Below are 22,887 nucleotides of genomic sequence, written 5' to 3'. Positions count from 1 at the left end.
GTGGACACTTTGTATATGGGGGACACAACCAAACAAGGTGGGGTCGTCGACAGATAGTGTGCGTGGGCAAAAAATGTCAGTGCGCGACGAATGAAGCATCGTTGAGTCAGTGCTGCTTGCGCACACACACACACACACACACACACACACACACAAAAAAAAACTGAAGCGGCTTCATCTTGGTGGTCATCATTCAACAGATGCACGGCAGCCGCACTCGGGGAGAGGGACTCTGCTGTCAACCTGACCAAGTAGGACTCATTTTATCATTAGTAAAAAGGAATTTGAATTTTTTTGTGACTTGTTGTATTTTGCATAATGTGTATTTAAAAATAATATATTTGTAAATGATTCTAATCGTAGATAATCCTAATAGATTCATAGACAACATCAAATGTATTGCAATTTGCTAATCATTTTTATCATCATTTACTACATTCACCCTTTTTTAGCGTTTTTTTGCATTAAAGAAAATGACGTGCATTCCGTGTTTGTGTACATTTGTGTCGTTTTTTAGTAATTGTAGGGGTCATGGCTCAGAGGAAGACTGCGGCCTGCCTCCCCAAAGCACCCATCAACCAAGACAACGCTCGTTTCTTTCTTCTCGCTGCACTCATTTTCCTCTACCTCCTGTGCGGGGCCGCCATCTTCTCCGTCCTGGAGCACCCATTTGAGCTCCGTGTCCGCCGCCTGTGGCGCCAGCAGCTGGATAACTTCACCCGCCGATACAGCGTCCACCCGAGGGCCCTGCACACCTTGCTGCGGCAGTACGAGGAGGCCATTGGAGCAGGGATACGAGTGGACGCATTAAGGCCTCGCTGGGACTTTTCTGGAGCGTTTTACTTTGTTGGTACAGTGGTCTCCACGATTGGTAAGCTTTGTGAGAAATCGTTTGCTGGGAACTTAGTATGTACTTGTTTAGAGCAAATGTATTGACTCCTAACTGTACAGGTTCTCCTCATGGCTTACTTGAAACCTCTCAATATTTTTTTTCCTAGGGTTTGGTATGACCACACCAGCGACTATAGCAGGAAAGATCTTCTTAATCTTTTACGGTCTGATTGGCTGCGCTTCGACCATCCTCTTTTTCAACCTCTTCTTGGAGAGGATCATCACCATGCTGGCCTACATCATGCGCTGGTGTCATGAACGTCGCCTTCGTTTCGGCGGAGTCGGCGACATGTCTAGCAGGCAGGAGCCGTCCGGGGAGGAGGACAGCCTCGAAGGCTGGAAGCCTTCCGTCTATTATGTGATGCTGATTCTTGGACTGGCCTCAGTAGTGATTGCATGCAGTGCCTCTACACTCTACTGTTCCATGGAGAACTGGAGCTATGTGGACTCTCTGTATTTCTGCTTTGTGGCCTTCAGTACCATCGGCTTCGGGGACCTGGTAAGCAGCCAGAGGCTGCGCTATGAATCTCAGGAGGCCTACCGGCTCGGAAACTGCCTTTTCATCCTCATGGGAGTTTGTTGTATTTATTCACTCTTTAATGTCATTTCCATCATCATCAAACAGACTCTTAACTGGATCTTGGAAAAGTTGCTGTGTCCCGGGGACCGTCGGCTCTGCTCTTGTTCCGCAACCGGATGCTGGTGGCTCTGCTGCCACTGCCCGCACGACAGAAAGCACAATCGGAGGCATCAGCCGGCACCCTTTGGGCAAGAACGATCGAAGCGCAACACAGTCCAGCCGCTGCCGTCGCACTGTCCCGCAGGGACGCAGCGTTACGCAGACGGCTCGGTGGAGACCGTGTACAACAGCGAGACGGACGGCGGCGTGGTAACGGACGGGGTGCACGTAGGCCGCCGGATGTCGGGAGAAATGATTTCTGTCAATGAGTTCATGGTTCCCAATAAGGTGTCTTTGGCAATTCTGCAGAAGCAACTGAGCGAAACCGCTCACCAGGGGCCGCGGCAGAGTTATGGCCACCAGAATGGATTTTCGGAGGGAGTAGGTGCTTTGGCCTTTATGAATAACCGTCTGCAGGAAACCAGTGTGGATAGGTAGGACCAGGGCTGTGGACTCGGTCGGAGTTTTGCTCCGAGTCCGAGTCCGGCCTCTTGACCACGAGTCCGAGTCCGGCTGTCCATTTTTTCTGTTAATTCATGTGACTGCTTAGTCTTTATTCAAGGCTAATTTAGATCAAAATCTAAGTAATTACAACAGTTTTGTGATGGCTTTGTCTTTATTAAACATATAAACGAATACAATAAACAGATACTTTCAAGTTTTAATCATTAATTACACCATTATAGCTCAGACATTTATCTAAACACAAATAATTAGTGACGACCCCACAACTATCGAAACACATCAATGATATAAGCTGGGTGACATAATAGTCCTTGACATTGGTACATAATGTAAACATTAGCCTAATGGGCCCCCGTAGTCCCAGCCGGCGGCGCTCAATGCTGTCAAGTTCTTTTTCAAACTTGATCGTAAGCAGGGCTGTGGACAGTATTCCTACGCGCATTCTCAGCAGCATGATGAAAATAAAATTGAACGTATTTTTTTTATTGTCGGACTCGGTGGACTCGGTCAAAATCAGCACCGAGTCCGGCAAAAATGACCGAGTCCGTCCGAGTCCCCGAGTCCACAGCCCTGGACCATTTTGAAAAATAATCTAATTGCAATTTTTTTGGGTCTTTAATAGAGTGATTAATATGGGATTATTTTTCAAGGTCCTCTTCTCATGTATATTTTTTGAAAAACATAAGCAATAAATTATTCTATATTACAATAAACTACCAGATTTACTTTACATAGTTTTGTTTTGTTTTTTAGGATATAGGCTTATGTGAAATAAATCCAAATGAAACTAGATCTAATATGAAATAGAGTTTATTTATGGTCTTCGATTAGAGTTGCTAATTAACCAACTTTGACTTGCAGTCAGTCCTTTATTTGGATTTTTTAAATGTATTCGTATTTTCAAATTCGATTAATTGTTCAGCCCCAATGGGTTGCACTGCATTGCTATACTCTTAATATCCCCAAGTGAATAACTCAATTCAGAGAGTAGAAATATTCTAAACAATGTTTTCGGATCTATGTATTCATTACAGATTGTCTTCATAGAGTCTAGACATGGTCACATTTTACTTTGAGGAGTAAAAACATGAAAGTAATTTAAAGCATTCAATACCACAGTCAAGATTGGTTTGATGTCCTGAAGTGATTGGCTCATACAAAAGCAATCAGATGAAAGCAGCCGTGAAGGACCACTTGATGTCGGACCGCTGATGATTTAAGAGGGCTGTTCTTGTCCTGTTGGCTCCTCCACTCATATGTTTGCGTGGAAGAAAGCAAAGAAGTAGCATAGACATATATTCATATATTCATAAACATATATTCATGAAAAAAACATACAGGCATTCATCACTTGGAACCTTTTAGTCTATACCAGAGTTGATCACCAAAACTATTTGCATGGTAATAAAAAATGCCAGTGGTCACACTTGTTCAAATAATCTTTATTTCATTTTGAAAAACATTTTATTGGTAACATATAATATCTAGATAGACAAAGTTGCACACTGACAATGATAATAGAATGACCCAACCTGATTATTGACCATTCTGATCAATAAAAAGAGGATAAGGCAGTACAAAGTAGTCCAACATGCTTGGGGGAGAAAATGCATTTCACATGCAAAATATCGAGGATGTTTTCAGATACGTTTCATTAAGAATCCTGTAAAAAAAAAAAACGATACAGAAATAATAATCATAATAAATATTTCCCCCTATTTGTGTTATGCAATTTCTTCTTGAGTTAAACTATCTAACCAAAGTACAATCCCTCAAAGTATTAAATGTGAAATGTATTTTTTTCTCCCTTCACATTATTAGACTTGTTTATTTCCTTGACAACAATGCTGAACAAGGGAATTTTTGTGCTTTTTCAAAAGCTAATAAACTAGCATTATTAGCATTTCCTGTTGGAACAAATGGACCTTATGCTAAATTTAGGCTAAAGTAGGTACATTAATCAAATTGTGCATTTTCTCCTAAGCTTTTGAATTTAGTGACACTCCGACTATAAAATACTCCCATTCTCACACCCTTAATACACATTTGCTGATATTCAGTTTTTACAGGCTTTTATTTGTCTATGAGGCAGAACTTTGTTGCTGGGGCGATTGTCGCCGAGTAGATCTTACAAAATGTCATATATGTAATAATTGTACAAATATAGAATGTCTCAGGCTTTACTATACTCTACTTTTGCATTGTATTTGTGACGACAAAGTGCTGCTCGCTAAAATGATGTAAACAGACACTGTTCACTAACTCCCTTTTTGTCCATTTAGAAACATGAATAAAACAGTTGATATAGACATTAATTATAATTCGTTCATCGACACAATCCGGTCGGCCTCTTCAGGACCCTTCCGTTTCCTGGTTGGACAGAAAAACCTATGTCATACGCCTTTGTAAGAATGCCTACTGAAAATTATTAAAGATTTATTTTGATGAATTAGGATTTATAATAATAATAATTGATTTACACTTACATTTGGTACTGTAGGATTATGCATCTCTCTCTGTTGGTAGTAAGCAGAGATAATGCAGTTCCTTCTGTAACACAGACAAACCCACTTTGTCAATTTTTCATTTGTCACTTTACATGAGCATTCTTGTATCTATTCTTTTAAAGTAATGCAAGTTGCAAGGCCGGAATGCCATCATAAACTAAGAACCGTCTGTAAGTGTCGCTCACACATTCAAACTGGCTCTCACTTGCTCTGTATGCCTCCCCCTGGCGGTAATCCGGGGATTACGGTAGATGCGAGGATTGTGAGGACCGCCAGCAAATCAGGATCCTCTCCTCTGGCACACAGCTCATCATAAATCTCTGTTAAGTAGGAGACATATAACGCAAAATCCTTCTCATGACTTTGACACCTTGAGTATTTATCTTCATTAGGAGGCATGGAAGAACTCATTCTGTACCTGCTACTTTTGACTCCAGGAGATCCTCCAGTTCGGCCTCCTGGTGTAACGCTTCCGTGGACAACTGAGGAGCTCCAGGGAAGCACAGCAGAATGATGCTGATGTTGTCAAGACTGCCCTGTGGTGGAGAGTGACATCCATATTGGATAAGTGTTAAACTTTGACCCAAGCCACATCACCATTCAAAGCATCACAGGCCAGTGAAGTTTTATTATTATTATTTTGGTTTTTTTTGCACATAGCTGCTGCAGTGAAGCAGAATAATGTGCACGCAACGAAGAAGAAAATCTGACATTTTGAGGTTAGTGCATTTCCTCCTTGGAGTGTTATTATTGTTATGTAATGGTGACATGATAGATATGACAGTCAAGCAGACGGCATCTTTATTCCACTATGGTTCTCTACTTATCGCTGACAAGCACACAAATGACAAAATGTTCAATTCATGTCATTGTTGTTTTTTTAGTTTAGGTTCATTATGCTTGTCAGTCTAAGATGCTACAAACCAAATTGCACTAAAAGGGACAATTCAATAAAAATGAAGTAGAGTGGTTCTGACCTTATAGAGGCAAAGGTCAATGACCTGTGAGCAGACATCCCTCAGGTCGGTGCACACGAGCAGGCGGTTGTGGATGAAGGCGCAAAGCTCCTCATTGCTGATCGTGTCCCACACTCCATCGCAGGCAAGCACCAGGAACTCGTCGGCTGGCGAACGTTCCACCACGCACACCTCCGGCTCGGGCGAGACCATCTGCTCGTTGGGCGACCTGTTCTCCGCCGCCTTGTAGCTAAAGTCACCCAGGGCTCGGGAGACAGCCAATGAGCCATTGATACGTTGGAGGGACACAGATCCTCCGGCGCTTTCAATGCGCTCCTTCTCCAGAGGACTGTAAGGTTTGTGGTCCTCGGTGGAGAAGCAAACCTGACCCGAGCGACACAACACGGCCCTCGAGTCCCCGCAGTTGGCAAAGTAGATGTTGTAGGGCGAGATGAGGGCGGACACTGCGGTGGTGCCGCCTCTCTCCCATCCTTCTCGACGGGCCACGGCGTGGAGATGCTTGTCTGTTTGCAAGAAGCCTTCGGTTAGAGCCCCTTTTACCCTGTCAGGGTCGTCCTCGTGCCCAAGGCCACCTGTCAAAACAGACACAACTCATGAAATGGGAATTTATTTGAATCCTTCCCGAACATGTGCACCTCACCTGTAGCCAGGATGTGACCCAGAAGGTGCTGCGAGCAGTGCTGTGCCGCTGTGCTACCCGCATGTCCATCGAAGACGGCGAAGAAGCTCCAGTCGGCCAGCTCTCCTCCTAGCTGAGGCACGCAGTTGTGGTAGTCCTCCATGTTGGTTCTCCAGCCTTGCATGCTCCCCAGGGCATAGGTGAGCCCCCAACGGGCGCAGCCTTCCTCCGCCAGCTTGTCCAACACCGGCCGGTCCAAGTAGGGGCTGGGAATGACCTCCTCCTTCTCGCCCTCCCCGGTCTGCTCCCCTTCAGCCGCTCCTCCCCGGCCCCCCTTGAAGAAAGAGCTGACCCTCTTCTCTGTCTCTTTGACCAGCTGCCGCACAAACGCAGGCATCTCTACGCTCCCTTTCCTCGACGTCCTCATGCTTCAGATGTTGTGTTGACAGCTGATGGCGAGGCCTGCTGCTGCTCTTGCTGCGGCTGCGGCTTCTTCTCAGTGCATGGCGGCCTCATCCGATGGATGTTCTCACCTCTCTCGTTCATCTCCTCTCCGTTCTGGAGACGTCACTGAGTGCCGCTCTCTCCTCCACCCATCCTCCTCTGCTGCAATTTTACCCTTTCCTCTGCTTATTTTCTTTCAAGGCCAGCCTCTTTGCCTTGTTATGTTAGCTCTGCCTGCTCCGGGATTGGTCGGCTATTTCTGTGCACCAATCCCCAGCTTGCCTCTAGCTGTCACTATCATATTGGAGCGCAGCCTTTCTCAGCGTCTTCCTGTGGGCACTGCGGATCCTCCCACTTTGTGATAAAGCCAACCTTTGATCAGGTTGGATTAGAGGCTCACGGCATGGTGGATTATGGGGCGGCAGTGTGCTTGAGTGAGAGAGGAAAGGAAAAACTCAAAAAGGGAAAAAGGCGAGGTTTTCATGCGAACAGCATGGATGGCGTTCCCACTTAGTGATAGTGTGAAATGTGAGTGTGAATCTTGTCCGTCACTTACATCCCTGCGAAAAAGTGGAGGAATTGATGGATCGTTACACAACTTTTTACTATCCTATGATGATCCCATAAATATGTAAATGTCTTATTCCTGTTATTAGATATTCTATTAAATGTATTTCATTCGTCGTATGAATTCATTTCAAGCGCTATATTCTGGACTGGAGATCATTTTAAGTGATGAGTTTGAAGGATGTGACGACTAGTTCACAGCCACTAGTGGGCGTATTTTCACGGGACTGTTATGTAGTGATGTTCAGTCTTGCAACAAACATTTCCCAGTTATTTAACAGGGGATTGTAATTCCTAGTTCAAACCATATCAAGTTGCATGCATCCAGTTTTACTTGGCGCAGTTGGCATGCAGACAATCTTGACAGCGACAGTTTGTATTATGAACAAATTTGAGTTGCTTCAGATGAATGTTGTCTGCGACGGCCTTCAGTAGGCCACCAACTAGCCCGGGGGCACAGGAGTGTCTGAAAGCTGAGGGATGAGTACATGCTGATGTCTCAAGTTGCCAATTTGTGTGTGCGTGTGTATATCCAAAGTGGGGCCATCCAATACGAGATAAAATTAGGCCACAGCGTCCTTATATTGCTGACAAAGCGGGGGTAGCCAAAAAAAGCCTGCGGCGGTGGACAGCCAACAAGAAGGAAAGAGTGGAGAGTGAGCAGGACCTCCGCTGAAATGGCCAGCAAACGTAAGGAAACAAATGGTGACACACTTTGAAGTTAAGAGCGCTCACGCTGTCAGTCAGTCGGGCTGGCATGTGCGCGAGGAAATGCAAGCTGATTTATTACGTCACTTTAGAATGCTCCAGTTGCATTTTATTGAGTGTGTGCTTTATTGAATGCGGTTCAAAATTTCCGAATGTTTGCGTAGTGATAGACCTGGTCTACTGGAGGAGCACGAGCAGGACCGGTGTGGTGTTCACCGGCTTGGTGGTGTGTCTGGCTAGCCTGTTCCAGCTGAGCGCCATCACTCTACTCTCTCACATTTGTTTGGGTGTCATGTGCGTCACCTTCCCCCTGCGCCTCTACTACAAACTGCTGGAGCTGCTGCGCTGGAATCCCGGCCTGCACCCTTTTCAGTGAGTCACATTGCTTTGATTGGCTGTCAAGTTAGAGGAAAGCATCAAGTTCACTTTTTAAAAAAAATATTGACATGTATTTTTGTTTATCTTTAAAATCATGATGTTTGTAAATGTATTTCCAGGTCATATCTGGACTATGACAGCTCTTTGACAGACAAGGAGACGGTGATGCTGGTGGAGGAGGTGGTGCTGTTAATTGCATTCGCTGTCACAGAGCTTAAACGTCTTCTTTTCATTGACAACGTGATTGACTCACTTAAGGTGAGAAAATACGAAAATATTACAAAACACACAAAACACTTAGCGCTTTATCAATTACAGTTTTGCCGTGTTTTTGTTTTTCCCAGTTTGTGTTGCTGCTGTATCTGCTAACTTATGTCGGCGTTCTCACCGCTGGGCTGACTCTGGTCATAACTGGTGAGTTCAGAAAATAGATATTTTTTGAATCAATACCAACCAATAACATGAAAACACCTCAATTTGAAGAAAAAGAAAACAAAAAGCTTCTCATCAAAACCACGACCAGTTTGCTTAAGGCTTTCCGTGGAATCTTGGTAGTCACATCTTACGTATTATTTTTTTTGTGTGTGTTGCAGCTGTCATTGTTCTTTTTTCCTTTCCTCTGCTCTACAAAAAACAGCAGGTAAGATTTAGAACATATGTATCTTATTGGATATATACTCGTCTTTGTTGTAGAAATATTTTAAATAGATCCACCTAATATTATGCCAGGTGAGGATAAGGAAGATTGTCAGATTTTGCAAAGCTTTTGAGAAGAAAATCAATACCTGGTAAGTAATATTGTCGCAAAATTAATTGTCTATCCCTCCTTACAACATACTAATATCATGTGTCTTGTGTCAGGTGCCTCTGGGTGCACGATACAGTCCAATCGGCTCGCGCACAAGCCGCCGCCTCCAAACCTGCCCCTACGCCATCCTCCAAACAGAAAGTGAAGGCAAAGTAACAAACACACGCCAGATGTTTAAATGTGTCAAAATGACAGTGGTGGTGTCGCATCCTCCATGAGTCCACCATGGTTTTTCTAATCGATGCTGACAGCTGAAACAAAGCTGCTATTCTTTAGGAGGACATGTGTGAGGAGAGAATTTTATTTCAACAAGATACTTTGTGTGGGCAAACTGCTTCAGTCAGAGACAGCACACACATAAGATCACAGTTTTTTTTTTGTGGCGAAAGGTCTATTTTTATATTAGCACAAGCACTGTGTTCCTGTTAAGAGGCAAAATGAAGTTTTGTGGCTTTTTCAGAATTTATTACGGTAGTCGAATCGAACTTTGATAAACCTCACCTGCCGACAAACTCAAATGTCTTAATGAGCTAATGAAAAAAAAGGATTGCGCTGTTATTCTTACAAGAGACAATGAAAAAAAATAGTCTTGCTCTCTCACGCTCTTTTTTTTTTTTACTGCTATAACAAAATTTCACTCTTCTGGGAATACTTTCTGCAAAATGTTAGTGTGTTTTATGGAGTCTTTGTCCATGCATGAAGGAGAACATTTGTGAGGTCACCGATGTTAACCCTGACATGCAATGTATTATGTTCTTCCACAAAGTATCAAAATGAGGTGTCTCAACACTTACGCAAAGGTATCTGTCTGTTTGTTATTTCATAGCGGCTGTGAAATGTAATACAATTATAAACTTCACACACACTACATTTCACAGAAAAATGCCAAACCATCTCTGCTGCATCAGCCAAAATGTCAGGAATCTTTTTGTGTTGAGTACAGCACAGACCCTTTTTATACAAGTCATTTATGAAGCATCAACTTTGAAAACACGTACGTTACTCTTTTTATCTTTTATTCTTGGCTGTTGTCCTAATTACTGAAATAAAAAGCAACGAAAAGTATCAACTGGATTCCAATTTAAATTTCTGCTGTAGAATTACATCGGTGATAAAAAAAAAAATTGCTGTCCTGTCGCGTGATGATGAAAAGTGCATGACACAAATCAAAAAACGACTCGTGTATTCGTTTTGGATTCTGGCAGCATTTCTCATTTTGACCAGAAGAGGACGACAGTTCCCAATGTTCCCGATTCCACGAGCAAGTCTTCATCTTTAGTGGAGTTACGGTTTCAAAGGATGGTTTAAAGCAAACATGGGTTTAAAGCTATGGCTAGGGTTTCAAACTAGGTCGGGTTAGGGTTTCAAAGTAGGGTAGACCTGCAAACGTCTCATGAATCAATTCATGCTTCCAAAGACTGGTATAGTATATGGATATATTAAAGCAGGAATGCTGCCATTTTGGGTTCAGGTGATGTCATTAAAAAAAAGGAAGAAAAAAAAACCTAACAGAAGCTCGGAGAAAACAAGTTCTTACATTGGTGGAAATGATCATGTGCAGACGAGATTGGTAAATGTCGACGGGGGAGTCAATGCTGAACTCAAACCCAGGAGGTCACACTGATGATTATGTCGCAATCCGTTCGACTATCAGTGCACCTTACAATCACTCGTCCACTGATGTATTTATCAAACGTCAAAGCTGGAATCCAAAGTAATGAATAAATACAAACCAGGCACGTGCACTCATAGGAGGCAGGTGAGGCAGTGCCTCACCTTGCCACCAGGGGCAGTAAAGGGCTCAACATGGTTTCCTCAGCTGTCACCATAAGTTGATAAAAAATGAAGAATATAATAAAACATAATATAATATCTGTCCTGTGGTCTATGCTTTTAATGCAATTTTGGTGTGTTTCCTATACATTTGGATCATTTTCATAGTCAAAATAGCTGTATTTCTTGTTCAAATAACAACGGGAGACGAGAATCATGGAGGCTGCGGCAGTGACAGGTTGTGCCGCTCAGGGCGTGCGTGTGAGAGTGTGCACCACTCACACACTGTACTGAGCGCGTGCAAACGGCGCGTGCTTGCTTGCAGTCAGCGGGTGAAAATACGAGCCTTGAGGCAGCCAGTACCTTTGCCGCGAAGATGGGGCGATAGTGAGCCTCCGGCTAATAGTTCACGTCACGAGTAAATGCGAGAGTAAATTAAGAAGAAGAAAAAGAAAAGAAAAACAACAACATTCGGTGCTAACGCGTTGCTATTTGGCTTTGTTTTCCCTGACAATGGAGGATATACATTTTTTAAAACTTGACTTTCAGTCAAAGCAAGAAACCATAAGTAAGGGAAGACCAACGCCAGATTTGCGAGGATTAATTCAAACTACGGGCCTCCCGGGACGGACTCCAACACGTTCGTTTCAAAAGGATTGGTATTCTAAAAAAGACTGGCTTTGTGGTTGTGCTGCCAAAAATCGACTTTATTGCTTTCCCTGTCATCGAGATCTTCGTCCAGAAGGACAGGAGAATGGACTTCATTTACAAGTAAAGGTAAGAATACTGCAGTGGTGTGTTTAAATGTACAGTGGTGTGTGGTGTTTCTCCACGGGAAATTTTCGAAAAATCTTTTTTGTAGTTATGACAAAAACATCTAGTGTAGCAGAATGGAGGGGGCAACCCTTCTGAAGTGGTAAGCTTAAACTGCTCATGCGCTCTTTGATTTTGTGTTAACACTGACCCAGAAGTGTCGAACTCCAGTCCTCGGGGGCCGCGTTCCAATATGTTTTCCAAGTTACCCTCGTTAAACACACCTGCGTGAAAAGATCGGTTCATTTTCACGTTCTGCAGGAGCCTAACTTTTCACACAGGTGCACTCAGAGGCGTAGCCAGGAATTTTTCCAGTAGGGGCGCACGCCCACAGGAAAAAAAATCGAACATCACCCACGCCGTTCGCTGATCGCTAAAACAACATCCGGGTCCGGGAGGCAAACGGTGAATGGATAACATCGCGCACATAGAATAGCGCAAGCACATTTGCGCAAGACCGAAAGAAAAAAACGGCATGAAAATGAAGAATCGAAAAAGCTTGATTTTTTTCAACCGGGGCGCAGGGAGTCCTAACCGGGGCGCCGCCCCGGCTCGCCCCGGCTTGGCTACGCCTCTGGGTGCACTTAACGAGGGAATCTTGGGAACATGTTGGAACGCGGCCCCCGAGGACTGGAGTTCAAGGCTGGAATCCAAAGTAATGAATAAATACAATCATTCGGATCAGTTCCCTACTATGATGAGTGGCCGAGGTGCTAAATGTTTTGCCTTTAGTTCAGGAGACTCGTGTTCGAACCTCACGAATGACTGTTAAATCTTCTAAATACAGCTTAGAGCGGAACCCGGGTCGCCTGGACCACAAGCAAATATTTCAAAGTAGTTTTGCCTATTTCACGTGGTGAATAAAGTGCAGAATATATAGGACAACGGAACTTATACACGTATGTTCTCAATAGTGTGGTTGATAAAGCTTTTGCCTTTTGTTAAGGAGAACCGTGTTAAATAAAGCATAGTTCGGGTATCGAACCCGTGTCTCCTGATCACCAAACCAAGTTTTATATCAATCGGCCATCTCCACGGGAAATTTTCAAATTGTTTTTTTGGTAGTCATGACAAAAACATCGAGTGTAGCAATGGAGGGGGCATCCCTTGTAAACTTAAACTGCTCATGTGCTCTTTGATTTTGTGTTAACACTTTAACCCAGGAGTGTCGAACTCCAGTCCTCGGGGGCCGCGTTCCAATATGTTTTCCAAGTTACCCTCGTTAAACACACCTGCGTGAAAAGATCGGTTCATTTTCACCTTCTGCAGGAGCCCAACTTTTCACACAGGTGCACTTAACGAGGGAAAACATGTTGGAACGCGGCCCCCGAGGACTGGAGTTCGACACCCCTGCTCTATCCTTAGCCTAATCTGAAATAAAGCAAAATATTTTGCCTTGTTGTTGCCTTGTTGTTCTGTATTATTCACCAATAAATGCAATTGATTTACAGACACGTTGTCATTAAAAAGAAAATCTCTCCGGACCCGTCCTCGGAAATATGAGAAGGTGTCCTCTTTTTCAGCAACCCAAATCTGGTCACCCTAACTTAGTACTAACCTAATTAGTAGTAGTATTAATACTACCCCTTCTGAGCATGTCTTGGGCCATGTGTTCAAAATGTGATGTTTTCTATTGTATTGATGCACATTGAACTTTTCACATCCAGAAAGGTTTTTGATGACGTCATAAATGAAATGATTGTGAACAGTTCATAAGATCAGTAACGGCACAGAAACCATGACGTATGAAAGATAGCTTTATTGCACAAGGTGTTAGAATGATCTTTTTAGTTTTTGCGTTCTTTTCATAGAAAATGTACTTTTGAACACAAGCAATTGCTGTAACAAGCAACTCAAACAAATGTTTGGGATACCCTCAAGATTTCTTTTTTTTTTTGGGACATTTTTGATTTTCATACATATGTTCCTTCAAATGTTTCCCTTTTAGCAAGCATGCAATGACTTCTTTTTAGAGGATCAACAAAATACAAAATGATGATTTTAAAAAATGGGACAAATGACAACATCAAAGACCTTAAAAAAAGAATTAAAAAATTGACAAATTAGTATCAAAACATGAAGGGGAAAGAAAAATGTTTTGCCCATTCAGAAGTAATATACCATATGTTTGACTCTTATTTCAATTCTTGAAACTGGAGGATTCAACCGTGACATGTCCCCTTAACCATTCTGACGAAAATAGCTCTTCATACAAAACTGTGTTTTATGTACAAGACTTCATCTATAAACAACACTGACAAAGGTAGCAGATGCTGCATCTAATATGGTTGTGGGGTAAGGATATTTTAACTTGATTTCATCCATGTGGGGGTTGGGGGGGGGGGGGTGTCAAAGGGGAATGCATTACTCCGACATTCACACCCCACTCCACTTTTTATGTACATATTGTAATAGCAGTTTGCGTGACCAAAAGAGCTACGAGTCCCTGATTTGTTTTGGCGGACAGGCCACGTACATGACTTTAGAATCGACATTTTCATGAAAGCCCAAACAAACTCAGACAAAACAACAAATCAACTCTCCTTGACACAAACATAGAAAATAAAATATAAAGCTATCACGGAGATGCTTCAGAGGGACATTCCAGTAGCTTCTTGTGTGAATGTACACATTTGTGGAACGTTTACAGTACCTCAGACGGGACATCAAGAAGGATATTCATAGACTGATGATTTGCTAACTTGACTGACAAACATTTTCCAACGTTAGAATATTTTATCTCGTTCACATCATTACTGAGATTCCTTCTACTAGGCTTAATGGGGAGCTTGGTTGCCATGACGACAGCAGTAGCTGCTGGTTACAGACACTGGGCTGAAGTTCGGGAGTGATTTTATTCATGAAATGCGCATAAAATGCAAAGACTGACTTCAACTGGAGTGCCAATCATCCAGTCACCCAATACAACAATAATAATATTAAACAATGAGTATATTTTGCTTTTCCCATTTCCTCTTATTGACACCATTATTTCATATTCATTCAGCACATTCATACTTAACTTTAATTCTTTCTGTACTCAAACTTTATTAAATGTATTAATTTTTTTTTCATGATTGAGCGATTGTCTCATTCTTCTTAAATTTGACTGTCTGGTATATATAACTGACTTCTGTAAATAATACTACACAGCCGTAGTACATAGAATTTATGTTTTATCATCTTTTCAATGAGATGTCAATATACCTATATAGAAAAAATATGTTAAATCTTTTTAAATAGCAAACATTCTCTATTTGCAATGCGGGGTAAGAGCAAATGGTTCATTTGGGTCGACCTGACTTGACAATATACTCTCAGAGCGCGATACATGTTGAGATAATGGAGAAGTAAAATGCGCTATATAAAGTGTTATATCTTCTTTTAGAGGACAATTGCCAATCATTATTAGAGAAACATACAAAGGGTAAACGATAGCATAAGAATAATAAACTGAACTGGAAGTCCTCCAAATGGTCAGTAATATTCAAACAACTTCAGCATGTGTGTGTGTATGAGACACGTAGTCCTCGGCGTCATGGACTCAGATCTTTTTGCTCCACACAAATAATCAATACATTTGGCTGCGAACCTCCAGAACCCAGCATCAGCCGGCCGTAACTGTTAGTTGGTGTTAGTAGTTCTTTTTGAGAGTCCCTCGTGGAGATTCAAAAGCAAAGTTAGCCGTCTAGGAGGACACCTATGGGAAGGGCAGCGGACCTTCAGTTGGAGTCGGGTACAAAATACGTGACCTTTGAGCCCCCGGCTGAGGGGGGAGCGGGGAGGCTGGCACCGATTGGACTAAACCAGTGTGTAGGACTTGGAGTAAGCCCCCGCGCTTTGTTTCTGCAGCCGGCCCAGCGCGGAGGAGCTGCTCTCCAGCAGCGAGTCTCTGGAGCCTCCCATCTTGTTGCTGCTGTTGGTGGGGTTGCTGCTCGTGCTGGACGTGGAGGCGGTAGCCGCCACGTTGGAGCTGGGCATGGTGAGAGTCCTCTGGGGCAAGGTGGCCGTGCCCGAGCTGGCGCCCAAGCTGCCCAGTCCCGAGTGGCCCAGCGTCAGCGCCTGCTGCTTGGCAGAGTCTAGAGTCTTGTGGCGCCCCTGCGTGTGATACGCACGCTGCGTCAAGCTGCGGATGGACGCCTCCCGCGGGGGCACGGCCGGGCACGGATCGTGCAACTCCCCTTGCTTGCGGAAGAAGGGATCCGTCTTCATGTAAAGGGGGAGGTTGCAGAATTCACCTGAGAAAAGCAACACGGTGTTAAGGTGGGAGACTCTTCTGACCTTAGGCAAACGTAGAATTCTTTTCCATGGCCCTACTTTTGTCTAAATGAAGCTTCTCAATTCACTTCAACATAATTTCATCATAAGTGAAGGGAGAATATTCTGCTGAAATACACGAGTAGAGGATCTCAACTTACTTTTGTTTGCGCGATGAGGAATGGGCACAGCTACATTTTTACCACGGTCGTAGTCCTGCGGTTTGGGCGGCGAGGCGGTGAAGCGGCAGATGCCCGGCTCGGACGGCGTGCTCAGCGAGGTCATGCTGTCGGCCGGGTCGTTGGTGCCTGTGGTCATTTGGTCAGAAGAGCTGTCGGAGATGAAGCACTCCGTGATGGTGAACTTGGCGTGCTGCAGATGCTCCTCTAGCTTGGCGTGCTCGTACGCCCTGGCCAGCTCCTCGTAGGTGGACGAGGCGCTCTCCGTAGACACCATGCTGTTACGCCCCTTATCTGTCAACGCAAAGAAAGATTTGGTCAATAGCGGCGTTTAGAGGCGCTGTTAAAAATGTCCTAACGCGTCTCGCCTGTGTCTTGAGAAAGGCTGGCGCTGTAGCTGTCGCTCTCAGTGGCGGTGATCCCGTGAGAGCCCATGGTCCGCCAGTCCGAGGTCAGAGTTCGTGCGGAAGCCGTGGACTGGCTCTGACTGGGTCGGCTGAGCGTCCACTGGCTTGAGTATCTATTTCTGGAGCTGTGAGCGGATTTGATGCTCTTTCTGGAAACGGGGTCTGAAACACGGTTCGGTCGTTATGCACGCTGACAGGTTTTTGTTTTAAACACTTCATCGAGTTTCGTCCGCCTTACTCGTGCCGGGTCGGATATCGGACATGTCAATCAAAGGTCCGGAATTTTGGATGAGGGCTTGATGGTGAAGAGAGACGCCTGTGCAGAAGTTTTGCGGGTTGACTGATTGGCTGAACTCTGTGTCTGTCACTGGCACCGCAGCTTTGTCCTCTCCTTTGAGAAACACATCATGAAAGAAAGTTAGGAGCGGAAAAAAAGTCAGTCTGCACAGACTGATAAACAAAATGGATGGATGTCGGACCGATTTGTTTGATGCCTTCCTTGTCCTCAATGAGCAGCTGCACACGAGGAATGTCAATGTGGAGCCGTGGCCCCTGCGGCGGGCCCTTCACAGGAGTGTCAATACTCCGATTGTTCTTACTGCACACACAAAAAAAAATAAAAAAAATAATTGCTCATGACCGAGTACTTTGCAGATTCTGTTGGCTTATGAAGAACTAATGAAATAAAATCTTCATCTCACCTGATGAGCATCTCGGCGAGGCTCTTGGCATCTAGAAATAAGCAAAAACAAGGAAGGAGGAAGACATAACAGCAGGTCATTTTTTACAGCGTGTTTTTCTCGTCAACACGTTCATCTTACCTCGAAGTCGTTTCAGTCTTTTCTCTTTACGCTTCTTGCGGATAATGAAGAGCAGGGCAACGCCGATGGTGACCAGGATGACAGGAGAGCCGATGGAAAACAACTTTTTCACATCGTCACCCTCGCCGCGGGCGGATTTGATGGGAGGGATTGTACCTGTTGGAGGCAAGACATGCAATCAAGACTTTGTCTTTTTAAAATTGTGAAGGCAGTGCGAGAATTTCTCATTCTATTTGAAGTGGCGAGAAACAATCAAGACTATTTTGCTTTGACTTAAGTACCCGAGTACACTTAGCAAAGTATGCACCAGTGAGTATGTTTTGCTACTTGTCGGGGCTCACGATGAACCAGATGATGACTTTGAGTTACGCTTACTTCCATCGTAATCGGTGGTGGCAAACTGGGAACTCTGGTTGCCGCAGCCGGCACTGTTGCAGGCCTTCATTTTGAGCTCATACCAGGTTGCCTCCCGTAGCTCACTGAGGAATAGCTGAGTGGTGGAGTTGGCTTTGAGGCTCTGCCAAGCCCATGTGCCTTTGGGCCTGAAGTCCAGCATCATATCAGTGATGGGGCAGCCGCCGCTGGTCCAACCCTGCAGGTTGAGGCCTGCGTGGGTCGAGTTGATGTGGGTGAGCAGCGGCTGGTCCTTGTTGAACACGGGCTCTGTGGGAAGCGAGAGCAGCCATTGAGATGATCAGGAGGTGCGCGACGAGAACTAAAATTTCCATTGCAGACAACCGGTTGGTCCCTCACCTCTTCCGTGTGTTTTGGCTTCAATAATCTCACTGATGCGCCCTGAGCCCACACTGTTCTTTGCTGCCAGCTTGACCTTGTACCACGTTCCACAGCGTAGATTGTCCAATCTGAAGGAACGTTCGCTGGAACTGATAAAAACGTCCCTCCACTCTTCTGTGTTGTCCACTGAATACTGCAGCACAAAGCCTACGCGATCAGACCAAAGCTTTCAGTTAGGGCAGAAGGCACAAAAGTGGGGAAAATAATCCGCGGTTATATCTGTTGACCACCAGGGGGCAGCAGTCATTTGCATTTAGATTGCCTCTGGTTATTTCAAAAGCTGTTGACATGATAATGTGTTTTCCAAAATCTGTGACAGCGGCATGATGCAGATGTTGTTGCCATACCTCTGATGGAACTTCCACCGTTGTCCCCTGGGATCCAAGCCAGGGTGATGGAGGAGGTGGAAGTGGTGGAGACAGTCAGGCGAGGCTGGTCTGGAGGAACTAGAGAGAAACACGTCAGCGGTGACTTCACAACTGAGCAGAAACAACATATGGATCACGTTTTGCTTACCTTGCACTACGAGATTGACAATGATGGTGTCAAAACCAAGCGTGTTGGTGGCCGTACACGTGTAGTAGCCCGAATCTTCTGCTTTGACTGAACGCAGCACGAGTGTGCCGTTGGAGAAGATCTGCCGCTGACTGTCAGCGGTCACCGGAATGGCCGAGTCCTCACTGGCAAATGAGATGTTAGCAAGTTTTATTGTCATTCTCTGCATCCGATATTGAAATGTTTCTTCTGACAGTTGTCTAGGATGAGCTGACCTGTCTTTGGTCCATTTGATGGTGGGAGCCGGCTCCCCCACAGACTTGCAGGGCAGACGTACTTCCTTCATCCAGGGCGTGGTCACCGTTCCCCCAAAGGACAAGATTTTGGCTGGGACTACAAAGCGAGACACAAAGACATCACACAAAGTGTTTGCTTGACAGATACACCCAAATAGTGCGTCCTACCCCCTCCCCCATCTTTTGTTTGCTTTACAACTGGCCCAGTTTGTCTGAGAGGGAGGCCTTTATGCATGACCTCGTACTTTCCCCGGTCTATCTTCGAGCCATAGATGGTCCCTCTATTGATTCTGGCCTGCTACCTCGGTTCCCAAGGGCCGTTTTACTCTGGACTAGATAGACCCTGTTCATCACCACATAATTAACAACAACGTAGCTGGCACTCAATCAATACTATGGCTGTCAATCAATAGCGGAGGGCGCAGGCAGAGCCAGGAGGCGGGCAGGTGATGAAAGTGATGTGTGAACAGGAGATCATGTTGCTGTTTAATAGCCATCGTTGGCTTGTGTAACCTTTTACGAGGCTCGCCTTCTTGGTGACTCACCTTTCCCGGCCGGCTCCACTATGACCTTTGAGCTCACGTTGCCCCGGCCGGCGGTGGTGACGGCAGCGGCCCAGATGTGGTATTGTTTGCCTCGGCTCAGGTGCGTGATGTGGTAGAAGAGCATTTCTGGGTTGGCCTCGTACTCACTGGGCGCCTGAGACGGACAGAGTCTTGCGTTAGAGGATTGCAGACTAATTGGGTTCACTTCTGCCAATCATACTTTTCACCCTTTTTCCTGTATAGCTTCTCCTTTTACAAATAAAAAGCCTCTTATTTTTTTTTTTCCCACCAATCTAATCATCTATGGTTATTCTCAAAATCTGTTCAGTTGAAAAAATGTCGATATTCTGTCATTTGTGGATTCAGCATAAAAGCTAATTCAGATTCTTAATATGATGGGACAAATTTCAAAAAATGACCTTGATCGTATTTCATGTTAGATTTCTTCATTCGGCCTTAAAAAAGTGTTCACAACAAGATATTTCTGATATACGTCTATATTTTTTTATATACACACCATAGTGATCATTTAATTAGAACTATTTGAATTATTTCCACTATTTGGGCTTAATCTTTAAAATGATTTTTACACTCGAGTCAGCCGGCAGGCAAACTCCCGTACGTCCACTGCATTCTCTCAAGTCAATCTCTTGTTGTGTCTGGTTAATCTGCTCATCTCTTCACTGCTCATCTTTAGGCTCTTTCCGAATTAGCTTTCGCCTCTTTCCCTCGCTGTCTAAATCAGTGAGAGGGCGGAGGGACACGAGGACGGAGGACGCGTGTGCGAAGGGGGTGCGAACATTCCACCAGAATAGCGGCCGTGTTGTGGTGATCCAGGGAGTGATACGGGGAGATAATGAAAAGACGGACAAAAGCACTCTCATCTCGATGTGACTGATACCCTCCTCTGCTCCCTCCTCCTTCCCCGCCCGTCTGTCACTCTCCCCCCACTCCCCCCCTATTTCCCCTCGGTCTCTGCCTACCTCTAATGGTGTCTTTCTTTCAGCCGCCCTCCCTCCCTCCTTCCCCGTCTCCCAGCCCCGTGCTCATTTACATTGCGCTCGTGCACAGAAATGGAGAATCAGTTTTGAATAACAACAAAGTGAGAGGTGTCAGAATTCACGGTGTGATGCGTGTGCGCACGTGATAGAACCAAAAGTGAAATGCCACGCACGGGTGGTATAAATAGCAAATGGCTGAATGTGATGTCTGTGTGCCTCTGTGATGCGGCACTGTGCATGTGTGAGCTTGTTCTCGGCCTCATTTGCATATCTACGTCTCATCACGTTGCCAAGACAACCTCATCTGTTCATCTGGGAGGGCAGGAAATAAGGCGACGGCGCAAACACAATGAAAGAGTGACAAAAAAGGCACACGTACAAACACACCCGCATTTCTGAGGGTTCGTTTAAGAACATCGTTTCAATCCGCGATCGAGCTTGCAAATTTTTCATATCGTCCCAAACGCGTTTTGATATTTTCTTTTGACTGGCTTACCGGCTGTCCAGAACCCGGGCTGGAGCAGTAAATGGTGTACTTGCGGATGACACCATTAGGTTTCTGGGGAGGCAACCAGGACACCACCACGCTGCTCAGAGAGGATGGAACTGCCTTGATGCCAGCCGGTGGACCGGGAACTACAAAAAAACATGGCGGCGGGGTTAGCAGGCCAAGCATCAAATGGAAATATTCACAAGTGTGTTGGGTGATCAGGTTTGTTTGCAGCTTTTTAGTCTTATCCCTTGCTAAGCTGCTCCGGACGGACAGGCAGTGTCTTTACGCGGCAAGGCGTGACATATGTCCATTTAGACGTTGGTCAGCAGTTCTCCCTAACTCGCAAGCCTCCAAACAGATTAGACACTAATATCTGATCCTCCGTCAGCCACTTCAGCTTGACACTGCACGTAAAGCTTAATACGCTCGATTGCAAGTAATCGAGCCAAAGACTCGAGGAGTTTAAAATGCAATGTGCACTTTACAGTAAACACACAAAAGCAGTGGACAGCGTGAGAGTGAGGCTTTTTTTGTCCCCTAAACTATAGAGCGCAGGGTTCACGGTGTCAAACCTATTCAACTGCTGACATAAATATTTGGTGTGTCTGACAGTGGGCCTCATCTCAGGGCTACGAAAAAAAAGGCAGGCACTGCAAGCCTCTGTAAATCCATCAGCGATTTCTTCCCCCCCAAACGTAGGCCTCTCTGATCCCGCTATTCAGCCACTCGCTACTCAGACGGGATGTAACAGGGTAGCTTTTACAAGCGAGGCAAGGGTGAAGCGTTGGATAGCTTGCTGAGGATGGGAATGCGCATTGTCGTAAATGAAGTGAGTTCAATCCCAATCTGGTGCCCAGAATCCGCCGAGAATTCTGCAGTCCACCCTGTGTGGCGCCGTGTTGCGATAAGAAGCGCAGGAAACATGATTGGTGCATTGTGATCCGTTGTTCTGATAAGGGAGGGGCGGGGGGGTGACACAAAAAGACACAAGGAGACTTCAAGACACACAATAAGCCGCATGATGTTTCTGTATATCTCCCCATCTTCAACCCTTGTTTGCCACCCATGCCCCTTCCTCTACAGATAATCCCGCCTCCAATGGTGTAAGCACAAAATTAATTCATTCTAATCCAAGAGGAGTTAATCCTTCTGCCTACAGCAAGGAGGCTGACGGAACGGATGCAGGCCCGGGATGATGGTTGATTCCTGTGTGCTATACGCTGGGAGAGAGAAAGAAGACCCAGCCCCTCCCATCAGGCCTCGCTCAGCCCAAAGCCTCTTAATTCTCATTAGCACCACTAATGGAGCTTGCTAGCATCAAGCAGCTTTTGTCATGGGTTTGAGATACACCCAGCATAAATGTATGTAAATTTCTTGTGTGTGTGCGGACTTACGATCTTCACGAGTTTGGATGTACAGCACGTTGCTGCGGACTCCGTCGCCAGCTTGTGTATACGCTAGCACTTGAACACTGTAATTTGTGAATTTCTCCAGTCCTCGCAGCTCCACCTGCTCACGTGTGGTGGTGATGTTCTGCATCTCTCCCCACTCTGAGAATTTTTGAACGATTGAAATAATTCAATACACAGTCTGTATTTTGCTTATTAATCACGACAGTGAACCTCCACATAGTTTGGCCTTTATGATTTTTTTTTTTGCAACAATATTCTGCATTATTTACTGATTTTCTTTTCAGGCCAAAGCAATAAAAGTAAAACTTTGGCGCCATCTTGACATACAGGAGCTATGTTGAAGTGAGTTGAGAAGTTAAAAGTGGAGGTTCAGTGTACACAAACATAAATCACACGACATCTACAGGTACAAAACAACAATTGTAACAAAAGTATTGACACATTTTAGAATTTTAAATTGCATCTAAAATATTGCCGCACTAAAATACACACTAACATAAACACTACTACGTCAAGCACATAGAGCATACAGTATAGGGCATTAACACACAAACATA

General features: G+C 44.8%; 4 protein-coding genes across 6 annotated transcripts in view; 2 read left to right on the top strand and 2 right to left on the bottom strand.

The window, feature by feature from the left end:
- Positions 1-127: 127 nt before the first annotated feature.
- Positions 128-2,008, top strand: LOC119133573 (potassium channel subfamily K member 13). 2 transcript variants are annotated; one of them, XM_037269552.1, is made up of 3 exons: positions 128-251; positions 518-871; positions 999-2,008. In XM_037269552.1, the coding sequence occupies exons 2-3, from the start codon at positions 532-534 to the stop codon at positions 2,006-2,008; spliced, it is 1,350 nt and encodes a 449-aa protein (XP_037125447.1). In that variant the 5' UTR covers positions 128-251; positions 518-531. The 2 variants fall into 2 exon arrangements, with proteins under 2 accessions (XP_037125447.1, XP_037125448.1); XM_037269553.1 differs by lacking the exon at positions 128-251 and having other exon boundaries at positions 472-871.
- A 1,448-nt stretch (positions 2,009-3,456) lies between these two features.
- On the bottom strand, positions 3,457-6,845 carry ppm1nb (protein phosphatase, Mg2+/Mn2+ dependent, 1Nb (putative)). The gene is made up of 6 exons (XM_037269936.1): positions 6,160-6,845; positions 5,520-6,091; positions 4,961-5,078; positions 4,748-4,862; positions 4,522-4,585; positions 3,457-4,405 (listed from the first exon to the last, which is right to left on the bottom strand). Exons 1-6 carry the CDS (start codon positions 6,563-6,565, stop codon positions 4,388-4,390), a joined length of 1,293 nt encoding a protein of 430 aa, XP_037125831.1. The 5' UTR covers positions 6,566-6,845; the 3' UTR covers positions 3,457-4,387.
- An 835-nt stretch (positions 6,846-7,680) lies between these two features.
- Positions 7,681-10,112, top strand: rtn2b (reticulon 2b). Its single transcript, XM_037269937.1, has 7 exons — positions 7,681-7,839; positions 8,022-8,229; positions 8,355-8,493; positions 8,580-8,649; positions 8,829-8,875; positions 8,965-9,023; positions 9,097-10,112. Exons 1-7 carry the CDS (start codon positions 7,827-7,829, stop codon positions 9,197-9,199), a joined length of 639 nt encoding a protein of 212 aa, XP_037125832.1. The 5' UTR covers positions 7,681-7,826; the 3' UTR covers positions 9,200-10,112.
- A 3,258-nt stretch (positions 10,113-13,370) lies between these two features.
- Positions 13,371-22,887, bottom strand: part of LOC119133424 (Down syndrome cell adhesion molecule-like protein 1 homolog) — a 32,404-nt gene continuing 22,887 nt past the window's right edge. For both annotated transcript variants that reach the window (XM_037269244.1, XM_037269245.1), the window contains exons 19-33: positions 22,313-22,468; positions 20,922-21,061; positions 19,425-19,578; positions 18,859-18,976; positions 18,605-18,768; positions 18,436-18,534; positions 18,047-18,235; positions 17,669-17,956; positions 17,294-17,449; positions 17,174-17,204; positions 16,952-17,070; positions 16,711-16,863; positions 16,434-16,634; positions 16,048-16,359; positions 13,371-15,867 (exon numbers count right to left, since the gene is read on the bottom strand). In XM_037269244.1, the coding sequence (XP_037125139.1) occupies positions 15,431-15,867; positions 16,048-16,359; positions 16,434-16,634; positions 16,711-16,863; positions 16,952-17,070; positions 17,174-17,204; positions 17,294-17,449; positions 17,669-17,956; positions 18,047-18,235; positions 18,436-18,534; positions 18,605-18,768; positions 18,859-18,976; positions 19,425-19,578; positions 20,922-21,061; positions 22,313-22,468 (2,717 nt within the window). In that variant the 3' untranslated portion in view covers positions 13,371-15,430. The remainder of the gene's footprint in view (positions 15,868-16,047; positions 16,360-16,433; positions 16,635-16,710; positions 16,864-16,951; positions 17,071-17,173; positions 17,205-17,293; positions 17,450-17,668; positions 17,957-18,046; positions 18,236-18,435; positions 18,535-18,604; positions 18,769-18,858; positions 18,977-19,424; positions 19,579-20,921; positions 21,062-22,312; positions 22,469-22,887) is intronic.

Source organism: Syngnathus acus, chromosome 14 (genome assembly GCF_901709675.1).
Source record: "Syngnathus acus chromosome 14, fSynAcu1.2, whole genome shotgun sequence".
Taxonomy (NCBI): Eukaryota; Metazoa; Chordata; class Actinopteri; order Syngnathiformes; family Syngnathidae; genus Syngnathus; species Syngnathus acus.
This window is presented reverse-complemented; position numbering and strand designations above follow the sequence as displayed.